At 44.4% G+C, this 23,701-nt stretch overlaps 1 protein-coding gene across 1 annotated transcript in view; it reads left to right on the top strand.

Moving 5' to 3' along the window:
• Positions 1-8,199: 8,199 nt before the first annotated feature.
• PRR5 (proline rich 5) overlaps positions 8,200-23,701 on the top strand; it is a gene marked incomplete at its 5' end in the record, with an annotated part of 54,213 nt that continues 38,711 nt past the window's right edge. The window contains 2 exons of the mRNA XM_084274935.1: positions 8,200-8,330; positions 18,842-18,922. Of these exons, the coding sequence (XP_084131061.1) occupies positions 8,200-8,330; positions 18,842-18,922 (212 nt within the window). The remainder of the gene's footprint in view (positions 8,331-18,841; positions 18,923-23,701) is intronic.

Raw genomic sequence — 23,701 nt, 5'->3', positions numbered from 1 at the left:
TGTCTTACAGTTCCCAGTGTTTTGAAGCCTAAAACTTTTATGGTTCCAGCAGTTTTCTGAGAGGGAAAAAATAATAGTTTTCCATACGTTTAGAGAACTTGAACTGTTCTGCAATGAAAAGTTAACATAGCCTGACTTTAGAGAACAGATCATTTGAAATTATTAACAGAAGCCTGGTGAACAAGAAAGCAAGCTGGAGCAGCAGGACTCATGAGGGAAGACAACACAAAGCTGCTTAAGATGTGCAAAATGTGAATGACACCTCTGCACCCCTCTGTAGCATGAGGATACTGTTGTTCATGCAGACTTCTGGAAGGAAATGTAATGTAATTTGCCTTAATTCCTCTATAACAAGGCATTCCTTCCAGGTGATAATCAGTGATGTCATGTTGATGCCTGATTGAAGATTGAGACTGGCTAATGAGATGGAGTGTTAATGAGAGGATTTTTTTTCCAAACCTTGCCTTGGAGTCTAAAAAATTCCGGTACTCTGCCCTTTGAGATAAGTCATTTCCTGAAAAAACACTGACATCATACATGCTGTGAGGTCATAGCACTAGACCTGCTGACCTGGTGAAATGAAGATTTAAAGGTAAAAGTGTAAAATAAGTTGTGTAATGAAGGCTTTTTTTCCCTTTGCAGTTTCTACTGCCCAGTATCTCAGTCTGCAGGGACTGTCTTCGAATATGTGTATGAAAAGATGGCAAAAGGTCCCTATTTTTAAGTTTCTAATGACAGCTCCACCATACTGAATGCCACAGAGCCCGACTACACAGCTAGATCTTGCAATTTTAGATTACCTTTTGAATCTCTCTGGTGACTTTTCTGTTCAGTAAAAATACCCTTGTGATGCCAAGGGAGGATGATAAGTTTTCTGAAAGAAGTCGCTTGTACTGAAGGCTAGTACAAGCCTTGTGACTTTCGTGACTTTTACAGAGCTGCAGGATTTGTTCCAGAGAGCTGTAGTGCTGTTTGAGTAACAGCAGTGTAGTACCACCAGAGTCAAAGATCCCCCAAATTTGCAGAGCTGTCGTCTTGCATTGCACAGTACTGAAGTGACCTCCCTGACTTCTGCACAGGAGGTGGCAGTAATCTCAAGGTATGGTTCATGTTTCCAGCCACGTTCACATTCTCGTAGAGACTGTCACACCAGTGGTATCCTGGCTTTGAGAGCAAAGCCTGGCTTGCTCTCAAAGGCAGGGTATCACTCATAACTAACAGCTGGCCACCAGTAGAGTTTATTAGAAACTCAGATAGTTACTGAAGTGGGCTCTGTGTGGTGAGTTTCCAAGGGAATTGGAGCCTTCTTGGAAGACCTTGAATCAGAAATGTTTGCATATAAGAAAAATAGCACTGCACAGCACACAATTCTGATCTCCCAGGGTTCACAGATTTGGAAGGCGCTGTACCATATTTAACTGTAGAAGACAGCGCTGAGATACTCTAGCTGCTGCATCAAGGTCATGGTGTTCTGGGATCCAATTAAAATTATGCAAGATAGGCAATTTAGGAATGAATTCATATAGAGCTCAGGAAAGAAAAAGTTATATGTGTTAGGAAGTCAGTTACTTTGTAAGATTAATTTTCCACTATCTCATGATCTGGTAATAAGAGCACAAGGTATTTTAAACATTTGATTTGTTTATTGATCAGAACTCAAGGCCTTCCTTCCTAAATCACAGTTATAGGTTTGACTTTCATTTAACAGCAAAGTTGTGGGCTTGCCTTGGTGTGTACACTGGTTGGAGTGGGTTGTGAATTTGGTGCCTGGGCAACAGTGAAGCCTGGAATGGGCACACCTGATGCTCAGAAACCCACCTCTTGCCCTGGAGGTTATGTGAAAATAAAAAAAGGTGGTGGTGGTAATGTCACCAGTCCTGTGATCTAGAGCATTCATCTCACCTCCAACGTAACTATCGTGCTCATTCAGATTACAGCTCTATCTTTAATTCCCCGAATCTATAAAGAGATAATGAGGAATGATATTGGGAGCTAGGGGAGTTGCCATGTGATGGAAAGCTTGATATTTTGGATGGGGATGTAACAGGCCTATTCCTTTCCTATGTCTCTCCCAATTCCTATGTCCTGAAGGACAAAGATAAAAGATTTAGCAGTCTACTGTATTTTGAGAACTGTTTGTATTGTTACGCTCTGTAAACCAAAAATTGCTGTTGGCAAAAGGGACAGAATTTCACAGATGCTTTGAGCAAGGTTTCCTTACAGGTATTGCTAGATTCATGACCTGTGTTAGATCATGGTGACTGGGGATTTCACTCTGAGCTCAGGGCCCTGTTTTGCTGGCTGGAGTACAAACACTGAGTGAAAACGGTGAAGAAGAGTTCACAGTCCAAACAGGCAAGATGAAGACTTGATTCCCTGAGAGCCAGCCAAAGAGTAGTTTGCAAGCACTGTGTTAGTACTAGCATTTTGGTCTCCCATTTTCTTTTTCCTTTCCCTTTCCCTTTCCTGTCCATTTAAAAACTTTGCCTAGGAAGAATTAGCTTACCAAGAAAGGAGAGGGAGCACAAGAGATGGAGAAGCAGGAAGGGAGCAAGGTGGGGAGCGTGAGAGGCTCAGTCAGTGAACTGACCTAAGAAATGCCATCCAGCAGAAATCTGTGAAAAGAAAGTAGACACGGATGCCTGCTTCAGTCCAGATGCAGGTGTCTCTGTCTGCTGAGAAAGCTTCCTAGGCACGTTCACATGGCTTTGTTCCATGCAGAGCAAAATTGGGGAGGGAAGGTCTGGGAAACTGGTGCTGGTCCTCTGCAGGTTGCAGTGATTATTGGTGTCTTTTGGTGCAAGCCAGTGTATCTTCAGGGCAGGCAGTGGAAGTGTGGCAGCTGTGGCTGCCTGCAGGTCAGGTCTGAAGCTTTGTAGGACAGATTGCGCTTCCAGCTGTTACTGCAGAAAGGGCGAGGGGGACACAGCATCCCATTCTAGTCAGAGGAGACTTTTTAGGGGTCACCTTCTGCTGGGGATGCAAGGAGATGCCGTCTTGAGCATTTCTTCTTCACAGCATAAAAGCCAAACCCCGTCTGCGAGTCCTCTGTGGAGTTGGAGGGGTGGGAACCTCAGCTCTGTCTGAAGGGAGGCAACTGTGGTCATGTGGGCACTATTGGCCACAGAATGCAGGAGTACACAGGTGTTTCAGAGGTGGGGGAGATGGTCCAGTAAGCCAAGGTGCTCTCCTATAAATCAGAGCTTGGCTGTAGTGAGAGCAGAAATAAAGCAAAGGACTGGCAAAACTACGACTGTCCTGTGATCAGCCCCATTAAACAACAGGTAGAAACTGCCCTTGAGAGTGCCTTTATCTCTGGAGGTTGCAGAGTCAGTGTGATGGAGGGCAAAGGGTGATTAGCTTCACGCTTTTTTTATTCCCTTTATTCTTTGTCTTCTGACGATAAAGGAGCTTTACGTGGATATTGTAGCAAAGGAATTGATGAGTCATAAGGTTTGCAACTTCATTTCCCTTCCGCTCCTTTTATTTTTTTTCCTGATACTCACATCTCCTCCTTCCTGCCCGCCTTGCCCCTCCTCTGCTGGTGCAGCAGGACGTGCTGTGCCTTTAAGAAGTGTGGGGTTTGGTGGGGTTGTTTTTTTTTTTTTTCAGAAGACTTAATTCCTGAGCTTTGGCATGTGTTGAGGCATGCCCTAAGTTTTGAGGTGTGGTTTATGGAAAACTAAAGTGCATTTGTATAGGGAGGCTTTTAACTCCTTTCTGCCATAGATACGCTGTGCCTCTTTGTTCTTCCATCACAGGGGGTACACCATTCAGTATTTCCAGAAGGATTTCTTCTCCCTTCTCAAAAAAAGAAGGGGAGATAAAGCGAAGTAGCGAGATTTTTTATATAAATTTTTTTTTCCCATTAAAATGTATATTTATTGAGTTGGCTTCTGTGTAGCAAGGCTCTGGTGAATAAAGCTGAGATAGCAAATTCTCTTGCTGATTATATCCTCCCACTGGCACCAATATCGCTGCGGTGTTAACCTGTCGTTGCCTTAGCAGAGCGGTGTAGCCAAAGACACATTGACCCGTAGCAGTCACAGCATTGGCAGCTTTAGTATGGATTTCATATATAGTGAATTTCGTGCCATTCCTGTTCATCAGTTACTTTTTGCTTTCTTTCCCCTCTCATCACAGTCAAAGAGAAACTTGTACGTACGATTGTACTGTAATAATTAACATACCATTATGTTGATAAAATGTAGGGGATTTTCTCCTCTGTTTTTTTCTCTCTTTTTATTTTTTTTGAATAAAAAAAAAGCAAATCTCATCCTTTCAAAACCAAGTGTATGCATCAACACAGTCTTTAAACCGCAGCTCCCAGGGAGAGCACTGCAGGCGTTACAGGCATACCAGTAGGTAGCTACAGAGTTACCCTTGGTGATTATGTTAAGAGCCGCGTTTGCTACGAAGTCCTGGATCTGCATGCTAACGCTGTCTGGTAATAACAGCGTAAAACCTCTTGGGCAGTCAGCGTGTATTCATGTACCTGTTCGTTGTTTCAGGCCTCGAGATAGCAGGCAAGCCCAGGTGAGCAGAATTCCCCTACATCTCTGGCACCGTTGCGGCTCCGGGACTTGCCGTGCAGTCACCCGCAGGATGTGGGCCCCACAGATGAAAGGACGGTTTCTAGTAGAGACAGGCCTGGTTTTATGAGGAGAGATGTTGGAGAGGAAGGGAGGGAGCAGGATCTAGGGCTGGATGTGCCTTCCACACTGAGGTGGTTGGTTGTGTGGCTTTGATTAAATCACTTAACCTGTGAGCTGCAGGTTTCTTGTCAGTGAAATAGTGGTATTAGTGCCGTGTACGGCATGCTGGGATTAAATGAATTAAGTAACAGTACTTTACAGTCTCGGCTCTGTAAATGTGCTGAGTGCAGTTGTTCTATTTAAGAAGCTTGTAGTGCTCGTTATTGAGCCTACGGGAGGGCCCCCGCCAATCCCCCATCCTCCCCTCCCTCCCAATTAGTCTGGTCAGTGCTCTTATCCCTCTCCATGACCAATAGCGAGCAATCTCTGCTGCTTAGCCTCTCGATCTTGAAGCAGTGCTGTAATGCGACAACTCTCTTCAGAAGTGGCTACAGAGGAGCGGCCGCAGAGCAAGCCCCGGCGAGGAGATCTGTCTTCCGCATCAGCCTCCCGCCCCACCGACCAGGCCCGGGGAGTCCTCAGCTGCTAAATCCCTGCAGCATCCCCTCAGTAGCCTGCTGGAATGGGAGGTGGAGGCCCTGGGATCTCTTGACATTTCTGCCACCTGCTCACAGGTGGCCCGGGCAAGTCGCATCACCTTTCTCTTCTTGACTGTTCATGCTGAAGTGCGGATCGTGTCGTTTACCTTCGTGCCCAAGAGCTGCTCAGACCTGAATTAATGAATGCCGTGAAGTCAAGGATGTCTGTGGATGCACAGCACAATGTAAATGTGAAGTATTACTCTGTAATTATGGGTGGAGGTAATCCTTGTTGAAAAGGATTAATTTTATCATAAATCAACATTTGATCAGGTGGAATTGCAGGAAGAAGTGTAGAAAAAACCTGCCCTCTCTTATCTCTGTCCAGAATTTTTCAGGAGGCTGGAATGCTGCTGCTGCTCCCATGTGCTTTGTGCATGCGTCGACTCTGAATCTAGTACTGGTTACTGAGATTGATGGGGTGGCATAAAAATAGTTCTATAGGTGTAATATTTCAGCATACGGAGGGAAAGAGGTGGGTTTTTTCCTTCCTTTGGGATTTGGCATTTTATGAGGAGCCGAGTACTGCTTTTTGCAGTGTTGTCTGGTGTATCCAGTGTTGACACCTGAGCTCCTTGGGTTCAGTCAATTTAGCAAGTTGAGGATTTTAGAAAAAAAGAAGATGAAATGTTTTTATGCAGCTGCTGACATGCCAGCACCATCAGGGTACAGTTTATAAAGACTCCAGTGATGTGGAGGGATCAAAGAGTTAAAAATTCCAAAGGTTTAATCCAGTATAATAACATTCTGCAAGGCCTATCAAATTCACAGCAAGTGAGAAGCAGAAAAGCAGCCGAGCTAGGTAGAAAATGAAATTAGATGGAATTATATTGCCACAGGTTTGTCTAACAAGTTGTTTCATTTAACAGGGTAGATGCACGTTTGTCTGAGCCCTCAGCAGAAGCTCAGACCGAGTTGTGCTCCCCTGATCTCCTGGGCTGCTTTATCCACAGAAACGGAGTGCCCTTCATCCGGTTTGAACAAAGCAGTGCTCTGCTGTATCTATTTTTGGTCGCTGATTTGTATGCTGTAGAAGCCACCTCATTCCTTAGAATACAGCTATACATTGTTGTGTTTGTTTTCCTTTTGCTGCTGTGTACATAGTGGATTGTTGTTCATTTGTTTGGAGGGTTTAAACATCTGGAAGAGGCTGGGGATAGCAATGTCTTTGTACATAGGTTAAACGTGGAGCTGCAGGTCCCTTCTGAAGTGAAATGTTAATGTGCCACTTTCTGTGATGCTCATTTTATATACTTGAGGGTTTTGGTGTGCAAAGGACAATCAATATAATGGTAATCCAAGGAGCTGGATAAAACTACTGCTGCTAAAACTGGCACAAGGTAAAAGATTTATTTCCCTAGGTAGTTCTGGAGCTGGTTCCCATGGAGGTAATTCCAAATATAAATTTTGGAAGTAAATATTTATGTGGAGTAAGTAAGCTTAGCCGAATTTGGGTGAGCAGTGAGAGGAATCGGTTCTTACTAAAATATGCCAGCAAACGATGTGCATAGGGCAGGTCTCGCTGTGAGAAACGCAGTTCTGTAACGTAAGCTTTGCCGTATTACTTGGACACAAACCAACCCAGTTACAGCCCAAATGTTGACAAACAGGGTATCACAGATGAAAAGAGTGAGTAGAAAGTGGGGAAGAAAAGGGAAAGTTCCCCTATATTCCAGCTCCCTTCCAGTGAGTGGAAGGTTATTCTGCAAGGAGCCCTTGTGGCTTTAACCAGACCATTTGCAGCCCAGCGCCGCAGGAACAGAAGAGCAGTTCTTAGGCTCTGGCTCAGTCTGTTGCAGACGGTTTCTCTCCTGAGAAAGCTGATCGCTGTTTTGTTGCATTACTTCCCAGCAGATGAGCTGGGTGCTTCTGTATTTAAAACAGAAGCGTGAGTGAGTGACAGGACTGGAGTCTTGTATCAGCATATCCTTCAGCTCCAGCGCTGCAGTCAGAGAGAGAGAAAGAAGATTTTTCCTTTGAAGATAAGACACCTGGGGCTTGTGCAGAAACTAAGTATGCCCTGAGTTGCATAGCTGTTATCTCAATATTAGAAAAAAAGAAAAGAAAAGGCAGAGAAAGACAAAGCATCTGGCTCCCTTGTCTACCACCAAAATTCCTCAAAATGCTAAAACCCAAACTAGCACTTTTCATTCTGCACTTGTCTTGCTTGCCAATACTTTCCGTCTTGTGGCTTATGTGACACTTTCAGCTGAAGCAGCTTCCGAGGCGAGCCATGAGGCTGTGCTGTGTGCGTACGGGAGTGCGGGAGTGCGCGTATGTATATGTATGAGCGAGGGAGCCAGAGCGCCTGTGTGCAGTGTCGTAACGTGGCAGGGCACAGGCAGTTATGAAACTTTCCAATAAAGTCTCAGTGCGTCAGTATTGGTTGCTTGGGTGGTTGGTTGGTTGGTTTTTGTTTTGCTTTGTTTTGTTTTTTTCTTGTCCGTTGCCCTCCGGTTTCATTTCCATTTATGAGTGCAGAGAGAGAGAGAGAAGAGAGGGTGAGGTTGAGAAATGCTAGCAGACCCCCCCAAGCCGCCGGAGGAGCCGAGCAGTTCCCACGACAGGTGGAGCACACTGCCACGGCGCTGAGCGAGATTCCCGGGTCGCGGTGCCCGGGGGACAGGGGGAGGGAAAGCCCTCGCAAGGGGCCCCTTCAAAGAGCTGCAGCAGCAGCCAGAAGTTCGACTTTTATTTTTTGAAAGGACTGGTGAAATTATTAACCACAGTTGATGACGTCAGAGTTGATCTGATTAAAGGTTTGTTTTCTTGCTGGCAGAGGTGTGCTCCGTAGAGACTGGTTCTCTCTTCTTTTTTTTTTTAAGTTTCTTTTTTGAACAGCAAACGGAGGGAACTGCTCGCATTGCTGCTGCTGCTGCTGCCGCTGCTGCTGCTCCAGCTGCGTGTGTGTGTGTGTAAACAGGATGGTGTATCTGTAGCTGCCACGCGCAAACACACATTTGACCATGAGGACTCTTCGCAGGTTGAAGTTCATGAGTTCGCCCAGCCTCAGTGATCTGGGCAAGAGAGAGCAGGCAGCCTTGGATGAGCGGGGGACCCAGCAGCGACGGGCCTGCTCCAACGCTACCTGGAACAGGTAAGGTCTCGCACGATGCGCCGTCTCCCCTGCCGCCTCTCCACGCTCCCGCGGCCAGGATTAACGTGCGGGTAGGCTCGCAGGCTGGGCTGCCGCGCTCCCAGCTCGGCAGGGTTACAGTACGTCAGGGGTCTGGGTTCGCGTGTCACACCTACAGGAGTTCGCGTTCAAGCGAAAGGCGAGCGGCTTTTTTCCTCATTGCTGTTAACCTTTCTCTGAAGGCTGATAGCAAAGAGCCTTTCCTGCAGATGGCTCAGCCTGTTCTTCCTTCTCACGGGCAAGGACTTATTTCACAGGTTCCAGCTACAAACATGTCTTTGCGTCCGTCTAGATATTCAAGGTTGATTTGGTTTATTTGGGTTTTAAAAAACCTACAATTACACAACTATTAAAATACATTATTTTTGTCTACATATCTATCTGTGTTGCTGGTTGTTGATAGAGATATGACAAAGTCTATTCAGTATACTCACAGTAGTACAAATATCTGTTTGTGTGTGTATGCGCACAAGCACGTGCACTTTGAACAGGGAAAAATAAGCCCTGATTGTTTTCTTTCTTGTGTTTATACATCTGACTTTTATTACTGTCTGGCAGAAATAAACCATGCAAGCATTTTGTTGAGAACGTGTCACTTAGCACAGATATTCAGAAAGCATCTTAATGACCGTTTTGGTGACACTCTTAAAGATGAGTCTAAGTCCCTTAAGTCATTAGGAATTGTGTTATGTCCTTTTTGAAAATGAAATGTCATCTCCTGGGTCAGAGCTCGGAAAGTGTAATTTGTAATGTTTTATAATTGTATGGCAGTACAGCGGTAGGAAGAAAAATGCCAGTAAACTACAGACACATTTATTAAAGGTATTTAAGTTCTGAGCAAAAAAAAAAACCCTATGAAATATCACATCTTCTGTCGCTCTTACCACTCGATTTGTGGTTTCGTGTTGGCATTATGAATTAGTTGTTTAATGCCAGAAACACACCAAATGCTAAAATTGTACCAGGGTCACAAAAGAGACTGACTTTTCGCTCATATGTCCTGCTATGACCTGGCGTTGACCCCGAGGTCTAGATGATGGTGGTAATTAAAGCCTAGATTGGGCCACCTTGGTTTGTGCCAATTGGTGTTTCGCTTGGCCAGTAGCCTAATGGGAAGCAGTGAGGAGTAGGATACTCCTTGGTGTGAACTGAGGCGATGGAATACGACCCCCAAAGCCTTTTTGTGATGGTGTGCTGATGGCTTTCGTTGGTAGGGATTAACGTTCCCTGTGGAGAGGGAGCTGTGGAGGTCGATGTGATTGGAGAGCAGGTCAGACACCAGGCTTTCTGGAAGAGGGACAGCTCCAGGTTTAGGGGCTGTCGATACTCAAACCAGAGGGTTTTCCAAAGTGAGCCAGAGCAAGAGTTTGTTATCGGACAGGACAGGTACAGCTCTGGCCAGAAGTGGTTGTCTGTCAGCGAGCTGTACTTCTGTGTGTTTTATCCAAACGATTAGACAGCCGTCCCATCGCCTGTTCCTGGAATAGGTGTGCGCAAGTCATCCTGTGGCTGCTTTGCATGAACTCAGGCCTAACTGCGCTTTCCTGCCGCGGGTGGCCTTTTCCCAGTGCAGGGATCCCGGCTGTGTTGTGGCAGGCACGTGCCTCCGAAACGCTGACAGAGCTGCTGTCGTGCAGTGGTGGGCTGCTGCTCCCTGCAGTGGCGACTCAAGTGGGCACCACGTGCCTGCGCGAACAGCTGCCTAAAGCTATGGCAAGTAATGCAGGCTACGAGCCAGTTGTGCTGCATGGGCAAAGGGAAAGGCCTTTATGCCTTGTTTACTAGTGTGAGGCTTTCTCCTGAGTGGAAGAGAGAGTGAGGGTAATTCTTTCAGGCGTAATAATACTTGTATCCTCTCTGGAGCTTATCCTCAGGAAAGCCAGGGCTTAAGTGATGTTGGATTAGTTGTATTAAGAAGTTATCCACTGTAGCTTCTGCCTATCACCAGTGTGTGCCCGTCTTGGCATGTCTAACAGGGTCTGGTTGTGAGGGAGTTGGTGTTCAGCTCTCCTGGAGAGACCGTAACGTGGTGTGGCAAGCCGGGCATCTGAACTTTGACTCACCAGAAACCTCGGGTGGGTTTTGAAAATTGTGGGCTGTGGAAGTTGTGGGGTTTTTTGTTTTTTCCTCTGCAAAATTAAAACACCCCGACAGAGGACTAATGTACCATATTTTGGCTTATAGGAATATTTGTTCTTCCAAATGAAAGGATTGCTGTTGCTGTTTCATTCTGTACAGTATCAAGCTTTAAGACCTTGCTGATCAAGGAAGTCAAGATGCACCAGCAGAGCTTTTCCCTCTCCCCAACCGTGGTAGTTCTTTCTATATTTAAATGTTGGCTGGTTTCTTGCCTAATGTTAGCAGCTGTGCCTGGGTGTGGCATGTGTGTATCTGCTTTTGAAAGAGGCTTTGAACCAAGTTCATCAAAACTCATGTGGGGAGAGGCAAAGCACAGCCCCATGGCAGGCTCTGCTTCACCTGAGACTGCTGATCCTGCACTGGAAGTCAGCCCTTTGAGGTGGGGTGAGGATGCTTCCTCGGCCCTGCCAAGGACCGTGCTCTAACGCTGCCGAGCCAGAGTTTTGCTGGTGGGTTCTTCTGCACGGCAGCAGCTCTGTCACTGTGGGCTTTTTCTGAGGAGGATGTGCAGTCAGCTTGTGTGTGGCTGCAGCCTGGCCACCCAGTGACCTCCTCTCCACCACCTCCACTATGTTCAGACCAGTCTCAGTCTCAGTGTTTATAGCAGAGGATGCCTGCTGCTTTCCAACACCAAGGGAGGGCAAACTGCAGGAGTTTAATCACAGGGTTCAGCATGCAGGGGGCACATAGCACTCAGTGCTAGCAGGAAGGTATCTTTGTCCCCGATAACTTCCCTTCACCTCCATACTAAAATGCTGTAAAACTTCTTGACACTGTTAGATCAAAGGGAAATTGGTGCTGAGTTGCCTTATGCTACTATGCAAATTCAGCTTGATACCATGGTTTTTTTGAGCTTGCTTTCTCACGAACCCCAAAAGATGCATACAGCAATGCACTGACAGTGCACGTTAACTAGTAACCAACAGCAACATAGTGGAACAATATAGTTTCGTTACAGCTCACAGAATTTGCATGGGATTAAAATAGCTTAGATTTTTCATTTTTTCACTAACATTGTCTTCAATTCCTCTTCTCCCCCTTTTTTATGCTTCAGGAAAAAAAAAAAAAGAAAAAAAAAAAAAGAGGGATGAATGCTGACTAAACCAATTGGACTGAGAAACTCAGGGATTTTAATCTTGAGCTTGCAAGCCAGGGGGGCCCCTCTCAGCAAATAAAATCCATCGCGAGGTTTTCATTCTGACTGAACTAGCACAGACTGCCGAATCTGGATCTAGTACTGTCCGAGTTGTGCTGTGGAAAGGCCTCTAGTCAAAGCCACTTAGATCCTTATTGATGTAAGAAAATGGGGAAAAATCATGGAAATGTGAAGGAATTGGAGACAGCAAAGGAAAAGCAAAGCAAACACAGATGCCCGTGACATCAGTGAGATCAGCAGTAAATCCAAGGAGACATATAGAATCAGAAAGAGTTTTATGGTTTGGGCTAATTTTTACAGGGTTGTAATAAGCACAACAACCTGCTGTAAAGTAATTTTTACAGTCATGGGAACTGTATTTCACCTTCTAATTAAAAATTAATATTGTTTCAGATCACAGAGCCTTTTTAGGGGAGAAAGCACTCCAGACCAGCGTATTTATCTAATATGTCTAATTTTCTTTCTTTTTTTACTTCTTTGTTTTGTTGTTTCTTCCTCTATTTAGTGTTTATTTAGAAACGTTTTTAAATATTCAAAAATATTTTGAACTTTTTCTGCCTGATTACCTTCTTTTTCCTGACCCAGTATTTGATGCCTTCTTTGGAGCATTTGGTTATGTGGGGGGGTGGGGGCAGACAGAGCTGAGCTACCAGTGTGGAAGAGGGAGAGTGGAGTGAAAGGTCACTTCCCAGCTGGTCAATAATTCACGTACCAGCCTTGACTACAGCAATAGAAAGTTGTGGTGGTGGAGAATTTCTGCTCCCCATAGCCCTCCAAATGTACTTACACTTGCTTGAATGCAGGTACAGTTGGGAGCCAGAATCTCCTTAGTCCTGCACTCTGTAGAGGTATTAACTCTGTAACATGCAGGAGAGCCCCTTCATCTATCTGTCTCAACTTCTTTGTATGTAAGACTGGTGTTTATAGTTGGTGAAGTTAGTGAACTGATGCCTCAAAAACTCTTTGAAGACAGAGTTTTGCAGACCGCCTAATTTTTGCTTGTATGATCCAGTGTGTAATTGCAGCCTACCCCTCCCTGCAGATTGCTTTACCTTGGGTAGAAATTTCAGAAACGTAAGTGGACTAGCAGCTGCAAGCTTATTTTGAAAGGGTCAAGGCCTCACAGAAAGCCTGTGGAGTTGCAGATGGACTGAAGCTGTACTGAAAATGGTGTCTTCCTGATTGGATTAAGCTACTTCAGGAAAATGAGGTTTTATTCTGGAGTGAGGGTATCTCAAGGAGGTATATCAGGTTAACTATTGTTAATTATCTATTCACTTAACTGCCCAGAGAAGCTGTGGCTGCCCCTTCCATGGCACAGTTCAAGGCCAGGTTGGATGGGGCTTTGGGCAGCCTGGTCTAGTGGGCAGGGGGTTGGAACAAGATGGGCTTTGAGGTCCCTTCCAACCCAAACCAATCTGTGATCTTGCGATTCTCTGAAATGAGCCCTAAGTCAATTAGTCACTTTCGAAAACGAAAACGTTGCCCTTAACTACCTGGTCCTGGCAGGGTGTGATTATTCACACAGCATTGTTTTCACTCATGGACTTCACCTGCAGCGCTTCAAACACTCAATAAAAAACGCTGTGATGTTTTCACCCATGCTGTTTGCATGCAAAGGTAGCGACTGCTTCAGAGAACCCAAATTATACCTGCCTGCTGCGCACCAACCAAAGCACGGGCCGCTCCACCTGCTCTGCCAGGAAATGCTGAGCTGGGAGGGCTCTGGTGACAGTCGGAGCAAACAGGACGTCAGGATTCAGACTGACTTAGCAGTTGTTCCACAGCTCCGTGAACAAAGTGATTCTGACCTGGCAGAAAACAGTGCTCTAATCACAATAGGTTTTTTTCTTCTTGACACCTTAAATGTCAGGGGAAGCCAGCCTTGCACCCGCTAAAGGCAGAGATGTCTGGGTGGACAACTAGCAACTCGGGACATGTATGTTTTGGTGGTATTGAGCTACGTAGGCAGTGGCTTTCTAGAATGCAAAAATCAGAATAATAAACCCCACCCTCCCTCCTCGGCACTCAGGCTGTTCGGCTGGTTGGGAGTGCCCTTAGCGAGCATCCAACTTCATACTCTCAGGATTTACACCTTCCAGATCCCCTGGCACTAAAGGCAACGGTGGGAAAGGGCAGTGCTGGGTTTGCTGGAGCTGTCATTCCCCGTGTTTTGGGCAGCCAGGTAGCAAGTCCTGGAGCAGCTGCCTCCACTGAGGGATTGAGCAAATCTAGAATGAGTGGTCTGTCCAAAGGGGTGGAGTTTCTTAGGTTGCTGAGTTGATTTTTGTTGCTGTGAGTGCTGCCTTGGTTGTAGGTAGTTTTCTTTTGGCGTCTGTGGCCACTGTGGGATAGAGAAGTAGAATACATTGCTGGAGGGGTACCAGATTTTTGTCTGAATTGTAAATGCACCACTCCCACCCACCCCAAAAAAACACCCTGGTCTCATCAGTGTTCTGATCACGATTTCTGCTCCTACTGCCAGACTACTCTAGCCACACTTCTCTCTTCCCTGCCCACCACTGACCTGTGGGAAACCTCCTTCCAGGCTTCTTTCTGCCTTGCTACTTGTCTCAAAATGTCTTCTTCTAGCCACAGTCTTCAGACCAGGAGTGATCCATGGCATATGTTTCCATGGAAAGGAATGTGTCAGAGTTCGGACTCGGGTTAAATAATACTGCCACAGCAATTTACCCTTGTTCATGCCGTTTGAGGAGCTGGTTCATGAATTGGTGTTGTGCTTTCGAGAAATGCCATAATCCTGTAACTCAGAGATTTGCCTTTTCTGGCTGTGTGAGGGTGGCTGTAGCTTGTTTCAAAGGTGCACTGCTCAGGTGCACAGATCTCCCATGTCCTTCTTGTTCCAGCAGAAGATACTGGTGGGGAAGTGTTAGAAATTGCTCGTTTCTTAAAGCAGGAGAAAGTGCAGTGCTGCAGGAGTAGATTATGTCTGTACTTCTTTGGAAAGTTGTGGTACCAAAAGGCAAACCAGAAGCATTTATAACCCTGGTCGTACAGTATGTGGTTTGGTTTTGGTTGAAGACTGGAGCATGGGCAATTCAGGAGCTGACCTCCTTTTTAGTCTCTTTTGAACTCGTCTTCTCTGCAGTGCTCTATTCTTGTGCATGCACTGTACACACACAGCAACTGCAGGGAAGGTGTTCAGAGCGCTATCAGCGCATGAGTGCACACATTATTAACTTTCATGTTGTAAAAGAGTTCCAGAAGGGAGTTTACAAGGGATTTCCAATTCAGGTTAACTATTAAAATGTAAGTGTAATTACATACATTATTGACTTAAGTCTGAGTGTAGGCTGGTTGCAGGCACACGTAAAGGTGTTCCACCCACCTCAAGTATCTTGCAGGACTTCTGTGTGTAAGCAACAGCTCATATGTTCTTTATACCAAAAGGTTGTACCACTTTGAGTAAACCCTTTTAAACAATAACTCATTATAGAAACCATAGCATTGCTTTGATGTAAGCAATGTTGAGTTTGTTTTTCTCATTGGCTTAAGGTAACTAAGAAAACTTAGGCTTTTTATGATCCTGACACCAGCTTATGCCACTGATAGCGTCCTGATTATTTTGACTCTGCTTTGTTGCCTCTTGAGCAAGTGTGGAGGGTCAGATCACGGTGGCATTCCCACATTGTGTGCAGCCTGGGACTGCATGACTGCACCCTGAAGGCAAACGATGCTGTCTGCAATAGGTAGGAAAGGCAGCTGGTCAATGCAGCAGGGCCAAGACTTGTTTTATGGACAAGGCAGTTGTCCCTCGCTATGAGGAAGATCCCAGACAGGTTAAAAGATCACCCCTAGGATGTTTTATGTAGAAGCTGTTCTACTACATGGGCAATAACATAAATGCTTCACAACCTGTCCTTCCAAGTTCTTGTTTAAAAAGCTTGCTCTCCCTTATTTTTTTGAGGAATAATAATGGACCTGTTAAGCTGGAAAGATAAAACCTCCCCCTCGTTTAGAAAGGAGTGCCAGAGAGAAGGAGAGAGAGAGCGTGCTGCCTTCTAGGAGAGATATTTAGTCATTCTTTGCAGCAGGCTGGCAGGGAACATTGCAAAGTTCATTTCCGAATCAGAAGAGCGTGTAAAGACTGCTTGTTTTATTCACTACATTAATCCTACTTCACATATTACTCATAATATTAAAATACCCAAGTCGCTTCACTGTATACCGGAGACATTTAGCTGCCAATTTTCAAATAATCGTAAATTGAGTGTGTCTGTTCAAGCCAGGCAAAATAAGCTGGGTTGGATCGTGAGTGTATGTCTGTGCACGTGGGTGTAGGGGGGAAAGAGGGACCAACGTGGCGGGGAGGGGGGGGGGAGCGATTAGCACCTTGAAAACATCCTCAAAGGAGCAAAAGAAAAAAGAGGCTGATGATTCCTATTCTGATCTGCTTGTGTGTTTCTCCACAGCGGGTCATACCCTTCACCTGCCACGTTTATTTTCCCTTCTCCACAGATGAACACGGCTGAGCTTTGCTAGCAGTGCGTGTCTCTGCTGATCAGTGTTGTGCACCTCAGTGTTTTGAGGGTCAGTTTGAGCCCAAGCCTCTGCTCCCAGTACAGATTGAAAGGGCTTGTCTTACCAGGGACTGAGAGAGAAAGGTTTAACCTTGGGGCCTGAGGTCCCCGCACACACTCTGGCATCGCCCAGGCAGTGACATCCCCTTGCAGTGGGAGCAGCAGTATGTGGCTGGAGCTGGCCCTGAGCCAACATAAGCTTACCCACCAGTAGGAAGCGGGCTTTTTGCCACTGGTGACCTTCTGAACAGATACCACCTTTAGCCCTTCTTCACAATATAGGACAACCCCAAATCCTGGTGCCTCCAGGATGGGCAAATCTGGTCCTGGGTTTTGCTTTCCAGAGTTCTGTGTCTGGTGGGTGCTCCATTACACCAGGGTCCAGCGCAGTGTGAGCAGGGGGAGGTCAGCTGCAAAACTCTTGAAAAATGTTGCAGAGTCACTGTAAAACCAGATCTCCGTGAGGGATCTGCATTCCACACCTTCTGATCCTCAGAAGATCTATTCTGTAGATCTTCTAGGGGTGTGATTTAAGTCAGTGACCCCCAAATACACCTCCTGAGCATCTCCATGGCTGCCTGTTACTATTCCTTGCTCCAGCGAAGGGCAGGCTGGGAGGTGGCATGCAGAATGAGAGCCACCCATGGAGATAGTGGGGAGCAGGATGACTTCTGCCTTGTGGGTTTTTTTAAGATGTCATCTCCCTTTTTCAGGTGCAGCATTGAATAGGATGAGGCACACACTGAAATCTTTATTTTCCATTTGTAATCAAGAGGTTTGTGAGGGAAGAAGAAAAACAGTGACAGTGATGGCATGTGATACTGCTACTGATTATTAAATTCACTGCTGTTGTTATGATTTTCATAAATAAATTTTAAAACACCCTTTAGTGGTCACTGTCATCATCTTTATTTTAAATATGGGGTAGCTGAGCAGACAGAAGTGAAATAACTTGCAGTCACTGCCAGCAGTGGGAATGGTTCTTTCAGTAAAAGCAGTTGTAATAGAAACTGAAGAGCAATAGTATGAGCCGTGGAGCTGCTGAAAGTTGCTTTCTTGTGTGTTAGTGTCAGGAAGCTAAAGCATCTGTGTGCAAGTTGAATAAGGGCTGAGATCACCCTGAAAGTATGTTCTTGGTCACTAAAACATGCTCCTTCTACCCCAGCTGAAACCTAAAAGACCTTCATGTTTTGGGGGCTTTCATTCCATAGTTAAATGTGGTAGAAATTGTGAAGCAGTTCCAAGAGTGGAGGAGTGGGGATGAGCTGACAGAGGGAGGGAGCATGTGAGTCTTTTTTCCTTTTTGAAGACAAAGCTGTGAGGCTCTAAAAGGTGGCACTAGGTTGGGGAAGGAGACTTCTAATGCTGGAACAGGTTTGGTCTCTCCTCTCACTGGCATTTCTTTACCTTTGTCCTCAGAACTAAGGTCAGTGAATTAGGCTGATGTGTCATCACGCTAATGGTGTCAGGTGTATTTCAGGACCTCATCTTGAAGCACATACTCGTTTCAGCAGCCCTTTCAGGTGCAGTCTTTTTAGGTTCATGGGAACAGTAAGCATCCCTGCTAGCACATCTGGTGTATTTTTGCCATTCAGCGTCCTAGAATGTACGGGGCCAGTGGCCATACGCCCCAGGGACAGATAGTCTTGGGTATGAGACTTTCTATTGAACTAGAGAATTCTGTGGTCTCGACCGTGTTTTGGTTTGTGTCAGATTGCAGCAGAAAGTCACTGCTTCTCAGCAACTTCTCTTTCCAGAGCAGTTACAAATGTCACTGAAAATGAAAAGGGAGCATTTTTGTAGGACAGATGGCTTGCCTGTGCCTAGCACATTGCTGCGTCTCTCACTGCCTGCCTCAGAAACTCTAGACCTGTTCTTTCAGCACAGCCTGTTTTTTTTTTTTCTTTAGCTGGAGGAAGAGCATAAAGATTTGAGAAATGAGTATGTGGTGATAGGAAACTGTCTTTGTAACCAATTGCCCCTTTTCTGTTGTTTTAATTTTTGAAAATGAATGAGAGATTGGTTAATTTGACTTACAATTCATAATTATCCAGTGTTTCTTTTATTATTTTTTTTAAAAGAACTAACCATTCTTGACATTCCATTCTAGTAAAGGCATGCAGTATTTGTAGGCTGAACTTCAGGGATAGTGTCCAGTCTGGATAGATGCTGACTTGTTGATAAAGAAATAAAGTAACCATAGCTCAGAGGAACATAGGCCAATGATTCCAGGAATAGTGAAACTGTAAATTGTCTCTGTGGTGAGCCATCAAAACAAAAATACACTTTAAAATGTTTCAAATATGCTTTATATATAAATATATTAGAAGTTATACTTAAAGTACTTAAAAGATACATGCCTAAATTTTCTGAAATTAGTGATCTCAGATGTGCAACTGTTGAGGAACAAATAAAAAATAATTGATTTTTCAAATGTGTCTAGGCAGTAATTGCCTTTAAGGCACCAGAAGTCATCTCTGACTTTTTAAAAGGCCCTGCAGTGTCTTGGCAGAGCTGTTAAGCTTACCGTGGAAGTGATACCCTTCTAAAATGTGATTGGGTGCTAATGACTCCTAATATGTTCTTTCAGTATCCACAGTGATTGGGTGCTAATGACTCCTAATATGTTCTTTCAGTATCCACAATGGAGTAATAGCCGTGTTCCAGCGCAAGGGTCTCCCGGACCATGAACTTTACAACCTCAATGAAGGAGTCAGGTAAGAAACTCAACTCCACGCAAGGTGTTACTAGCTGGCATGCACAGTACTGTTTGCCAGCACTCACACTTGAATGCTTCTGCACCAGTATTACCTTTGTGTTTGTTTTTCCAGTGGTAGTTTCAGCCATCACTCTCAGTTTGGCCTCAGTGAATGGAACTCTTTCTGATGGATGACAACACCTTGTGTAGCAAGAACAGGGTTCCTCCTTCTGCCCAGGAGGGTGGATTATTTCAGAGTCTGTCTTGACGTGCTGGGTTGGAAGGGAAAACCTGGACTGCTCTAGTAATGCAGCTCTGTGCCACTGCAATGATGCTACCTTTTCCATAGGTGCCAGGCCTAGCTCTGAAGTGCTTCCCTTGCATCTGTGGAGGATGTAAAGCATCCAAGCACTCAGTGTGACACAGCAAGGCGAGGTGTCCTGCCTGGTGGTCCCTTACATCTAGCTGCTTCTTCCTCACAGGCTTAATATGCTGTAGAATTTGTGATGCTGTCACGTCAGCACAATGACCTGAGTAATGCAGTTTAAGGTTCCTATTTCTTTCTCTTTCTGTGATGAAACTATCCCCAACAGACTAAATATAGCCCAGTGAGATAGATAATGGGAACCTTTTTCCCTTTAAAAAAAAAAAAAGTAACATCCTACCATTTGTTTAAGGTACTGTTGCAAGAAAAGTTTCCCAAGAGATGAGCTGATACCTGGATTTACATAACTTTTCACTATTTTTTCTAGTACTTTTTACTACTTAATAAACCTTCTCTCAGTGACAAGGGCAAGGTAGCAGATTTCCTTTTAGAAATTTGTCCCAATGCTTTGAAGAATAAATGTTGGAAAAGAAACTGCACTTAGAGAAGACAGACAGCTTCTTATATTCCCTGGCTCTCTTCACATAAGAGTCTCAGTAATTCCCTTCTGTTACTCCTTATTCCCACTCTATCTGGTCACTGAAGTCTGATAAAATCCACAGAATATCCAGATATTCTGAGTTTATCTGTCCCTGTCAGGTTGCCAGTCTGGGATAACTGGCCCAGTCTGGTTCCTTTTAATTGTGGGGATATCTTCAGAAAAGTCCAGGTGAATGACATTTGGCCTGTGATCTCTCTTTTTCCCCCTCTCTCTCTGTCTCTCTCTGTCTTTTTGAAATTAAAAGAATTCTCTGGTTACTTCTCACATCTCTGGGGAATGACATACAAAGAATAGCTTTTCGAGGATGGTTGTCAGTTAGCATGATCCATCAATCATTTTGAGTTAGTTATCAGAATAATGGTTGATCATTATTACTGTAAGTGCAGTTAGAATTCTTTGGCTTTATCTGAATGACAGAAAATGGTAGTTCTGGGCTGAGATTTCCTAGCCCAGTGCATTTGCCTTAGGATGCTCGTCTGCTGGTGAGGGACAGAGGAGGAAAAATTACCTGCTGAGGTGATTCAATATGATCTTGTATGACCCAACACATAGAAGATGGATGGATGGATGGATGGATGGATGGATGGATGGATGGATGGATGGATGGATGGATGGATGTTATTTGGTGAATTGTGCCCAAATTTTACTTTGATTTACCTGGGTATAAACCCTGCACCGTGATGATGCCTGCTAATGTAGTTGTGTTGAATTTATTGCAGTGTCCCATGCAGCCAAACAGGCAAGCTGACTACAAATAGCCCATTTTATAATGGGCTTCATTGCCCATTTCTTTTTGTTAGGGTAAGGATAATGCTGCTTTGTTGTTATCTCAGCTGATCGCTCACTTTTGCTCTGCTTCAGGGAAAGCAACTCTTGGTGACTCATACCTGAGCTGATGGACAAAATATGGTGAAATCTAGAAAGCTGCTGTTGTAAACGAGGCAGCAGCAGCGTAACTCTTGTGGGACAAGCCAGTGTTTGGTGAGATACAGAATGGCTTTCAAGACTGGTCCTTTTCTGTTGCTACTTTGAGGTTCCCTCTTGCCTCTGACTTGGCCTGAACAGCCTTCTTGGTTATTGCCAAAAGCATTCCATGCTCTCAGTGACCACTCTCAGGGGGAATTTGTGGAGCTTCTTGTGTGCATCTGCCCTGCTTCATTCACAGAAACATCTCTAGATGGCTAGAACTGCCCAAAGATCTCTCTCCAGAGGAGAGCCTGGCAGGGATAGTTTTTAAACATGCCTGTTCACACATCCAGCCACAGCCCCTTTCCAGAAGATACTGCGCTTCTGCTATGAGCTTCATTTTACTGCTGCCCCCAGTCAGTAACGCTTTAGGAGCTCCCAGCTATTTGCACCCGAAGCCCTTTGGCCTCACTTAAATTCAGCTCCAGACCTAACTAAAAAATTGCTGATTTGACACATATCAAAAATATCTGCCTTGCTACGATTGCTATTTAATTCAAAGTAACTTTTTTGGGGGTTGATATTATTACAGACTGCAGAAAAAAATACGATTCATAAACATGACTTTAGAAGTGAAACAAGAGTGTATTTGCTTTATCCTTTTAGGTGCATTTTCCCCACAAATACATAAATAAAAAGAAACCAAAAGCTCTTTTTTTTTTTTTTCAATGGGCAATACTCGAGTGGGGAAGAGTTCAGGTAAATGACCAGTATCAGTAATATTTTTCACCAGTTACAGGACAGTAAAAGACGTTCTTTTATTTCATCACTTTAGTTAGAGCAGATTCCAGGATGCTTTTCGTAAGTAAACCTTCGATATCTGAATTGACTTAGAGACCAAGTGTAAATATTTGCACAGTTGTGTTATGCCCACAATATTTGCACACCATTGTTTTGCCTCAGGAATAGCACATATTTTCAACTACTGCATGTCACATCCGTGCAAATAAATACGTGTAACTTCCTTTTCTGAACACGTATCTCAAGGCCTTGAACCCTGAGTATGTATGCACAGATTATTTAAGAACACATCAGTGGGTACAAAATTGAACAGTGCCATTTACTTAGATTCTTGTAAGATTTGCCTCATAAAAGTTGCCACTCACACTGACTCCTTTTGAGACCGTTTTTACAACCCCTTGGCACTGGAGAGGGGCCTTAACCATGGAGTTGTGTAGCGCTTAGGAGCCCAACCACTAATAAAATCAGTGTGTGACTTCAGACTCCTGTTGCTTAACTGCTGAGTAACTCTGCTAAAGCTGATGAAGTACAGTAAGGTGGTGAGAAGATACTCCAGTAACTGGGAGTATTACCAGTATATGTCCTGTACTTTCCTTCTTCTGAGCCCCTAATAGGTGATTAAATAGGGGTTTGGTTTAAAAGTTGGGTAATAAAATATCTATATGCACATACTTACAGTTTAGTATTTCTTTTGATGTATGTGTGTGGTATGAATAGTCATACAATGGTTTTTTCCTTTTTCATTCTGTGCACCATATGGCATTTCAGAGTGTTTATTTACACCACTTGTAAATCAGGAAGAAAAAGAAGGAAGGGGAAACACAGTGGAAGCAGGATGTCCTGTATTAAAGCTAATACATATTTATAGCTGCCTCTTTTTTTGAGTGTCAGGATACTCACTTGATGCAAACAAAGCACATTTTAGTGGCATTTCCCCTTCTGTAGCAAGAGTTCAGATCCAGTAAAGTCACTTGTCATTTGCTTCATTTAACTTTATTTAACAGATATTAGACAGCGTTAGACTTTCCATTCTGTCTAATGCTGCAAGAGTTAATTTCAAAATGAAGCAAAGAAGTGGCAGCAGGAAGATACAAAAAAGTAAGGAGTTATTTTAGCGTATTTTAGGTGAATTTATATTATCATCTTAATTTATGAAGTCATTAAACAGGCAGAGAAGACCTGATATCAATGATATACAAGCTTAATAAGACTGCAAAGTGACTGGCTTCAAAGTCAGATCCATGTGAAATGAGGTCTGCTATCTGATCAGGGATCTCTTTTAGGTTTAATCAGATTTTTACCTGGCTACCACCATAATGTTTAATTATCTAGATAATGTTATTCGATAATCTGAATTGTCCAGGATCTGGCTAGGTGACAACCTAACTGATTTTGTTAAAGGAACTGAAGCAAGGACGGAAAAAATAATTAAGAAAATTGCAAGGAATGTCTTGATTTTGCAAATCCTGTGAGGAGTGGCTGAGGGAGCTGGGGATGTTTAGTTTAGAGGAGGCTGAGGAGAGATCTTATCACTACCTACAGCTACCTTAAGGGGTGTTGTAAGAGGTGGGCAATGGTCTCTTCAGCCAGGTGACAGGAGATAGAACAAGGGGAAATGGCACAAAGCTGTGCCAGGGGAGGGTTAGATTAAATGTTAGGAAAAGATTTTCACTGAAAGAGTTGTCAGGGCCTGGAACAGGCTGCCCAGGGAGGGGGTTGAGTCACCATCCCTGGATGTGTGTTACAAAAGGGTCGATAAGGCACTTATGGATATGGTTTAGCATAGGATGGGAAGGATTGGACTTGATGATCTTAAAGGTCTTTTCCAGCCTTGTGATTCTGTGGTTCTGTGGATCCAGTTTTGTTGCCAGTCTCTCTCAAATGAGTATGGGTACAGAGAATATCAAACACCAGCTTTCTGATGTGGCCCGAGGGCCTCACTGCTTCACAAGAAATTAATTAAGCAGTGTGAAGTATTTGTATTATTAGGGATTCAAAGAGCAAGATGCATTAATTGTGCTGTCAGTTCTTCTTCCACCCCATAAACAGAGATGCTAATGTAGCCATAGCGCTGCTTGGTGTGATGCAGTTCAGTGCATATAATTAACTATAGGCTGGTTGTTTATTACATTCACATCTGAAAAAACAGAAGTGTGGTGAACCAG

The sequence above is a fragment of the Gallinula chloropus genome, assembly GCF_964237585.1.
Source record: "Gallinula chloropus genome assembly, chromosome: 1".
In the NCBI taxonomy this organism is placed as follows: Eukaryota; Metazoa; Chordata; class Aves; order Gruiformes; family Rallidae; genus Gallinula; species Gallinula chloropus.
The sequence above is the reverse complement of the archived record's forward strand: the minus strand, read 5'-3'. Positions and strand labels throughout refer to the sequence as shown.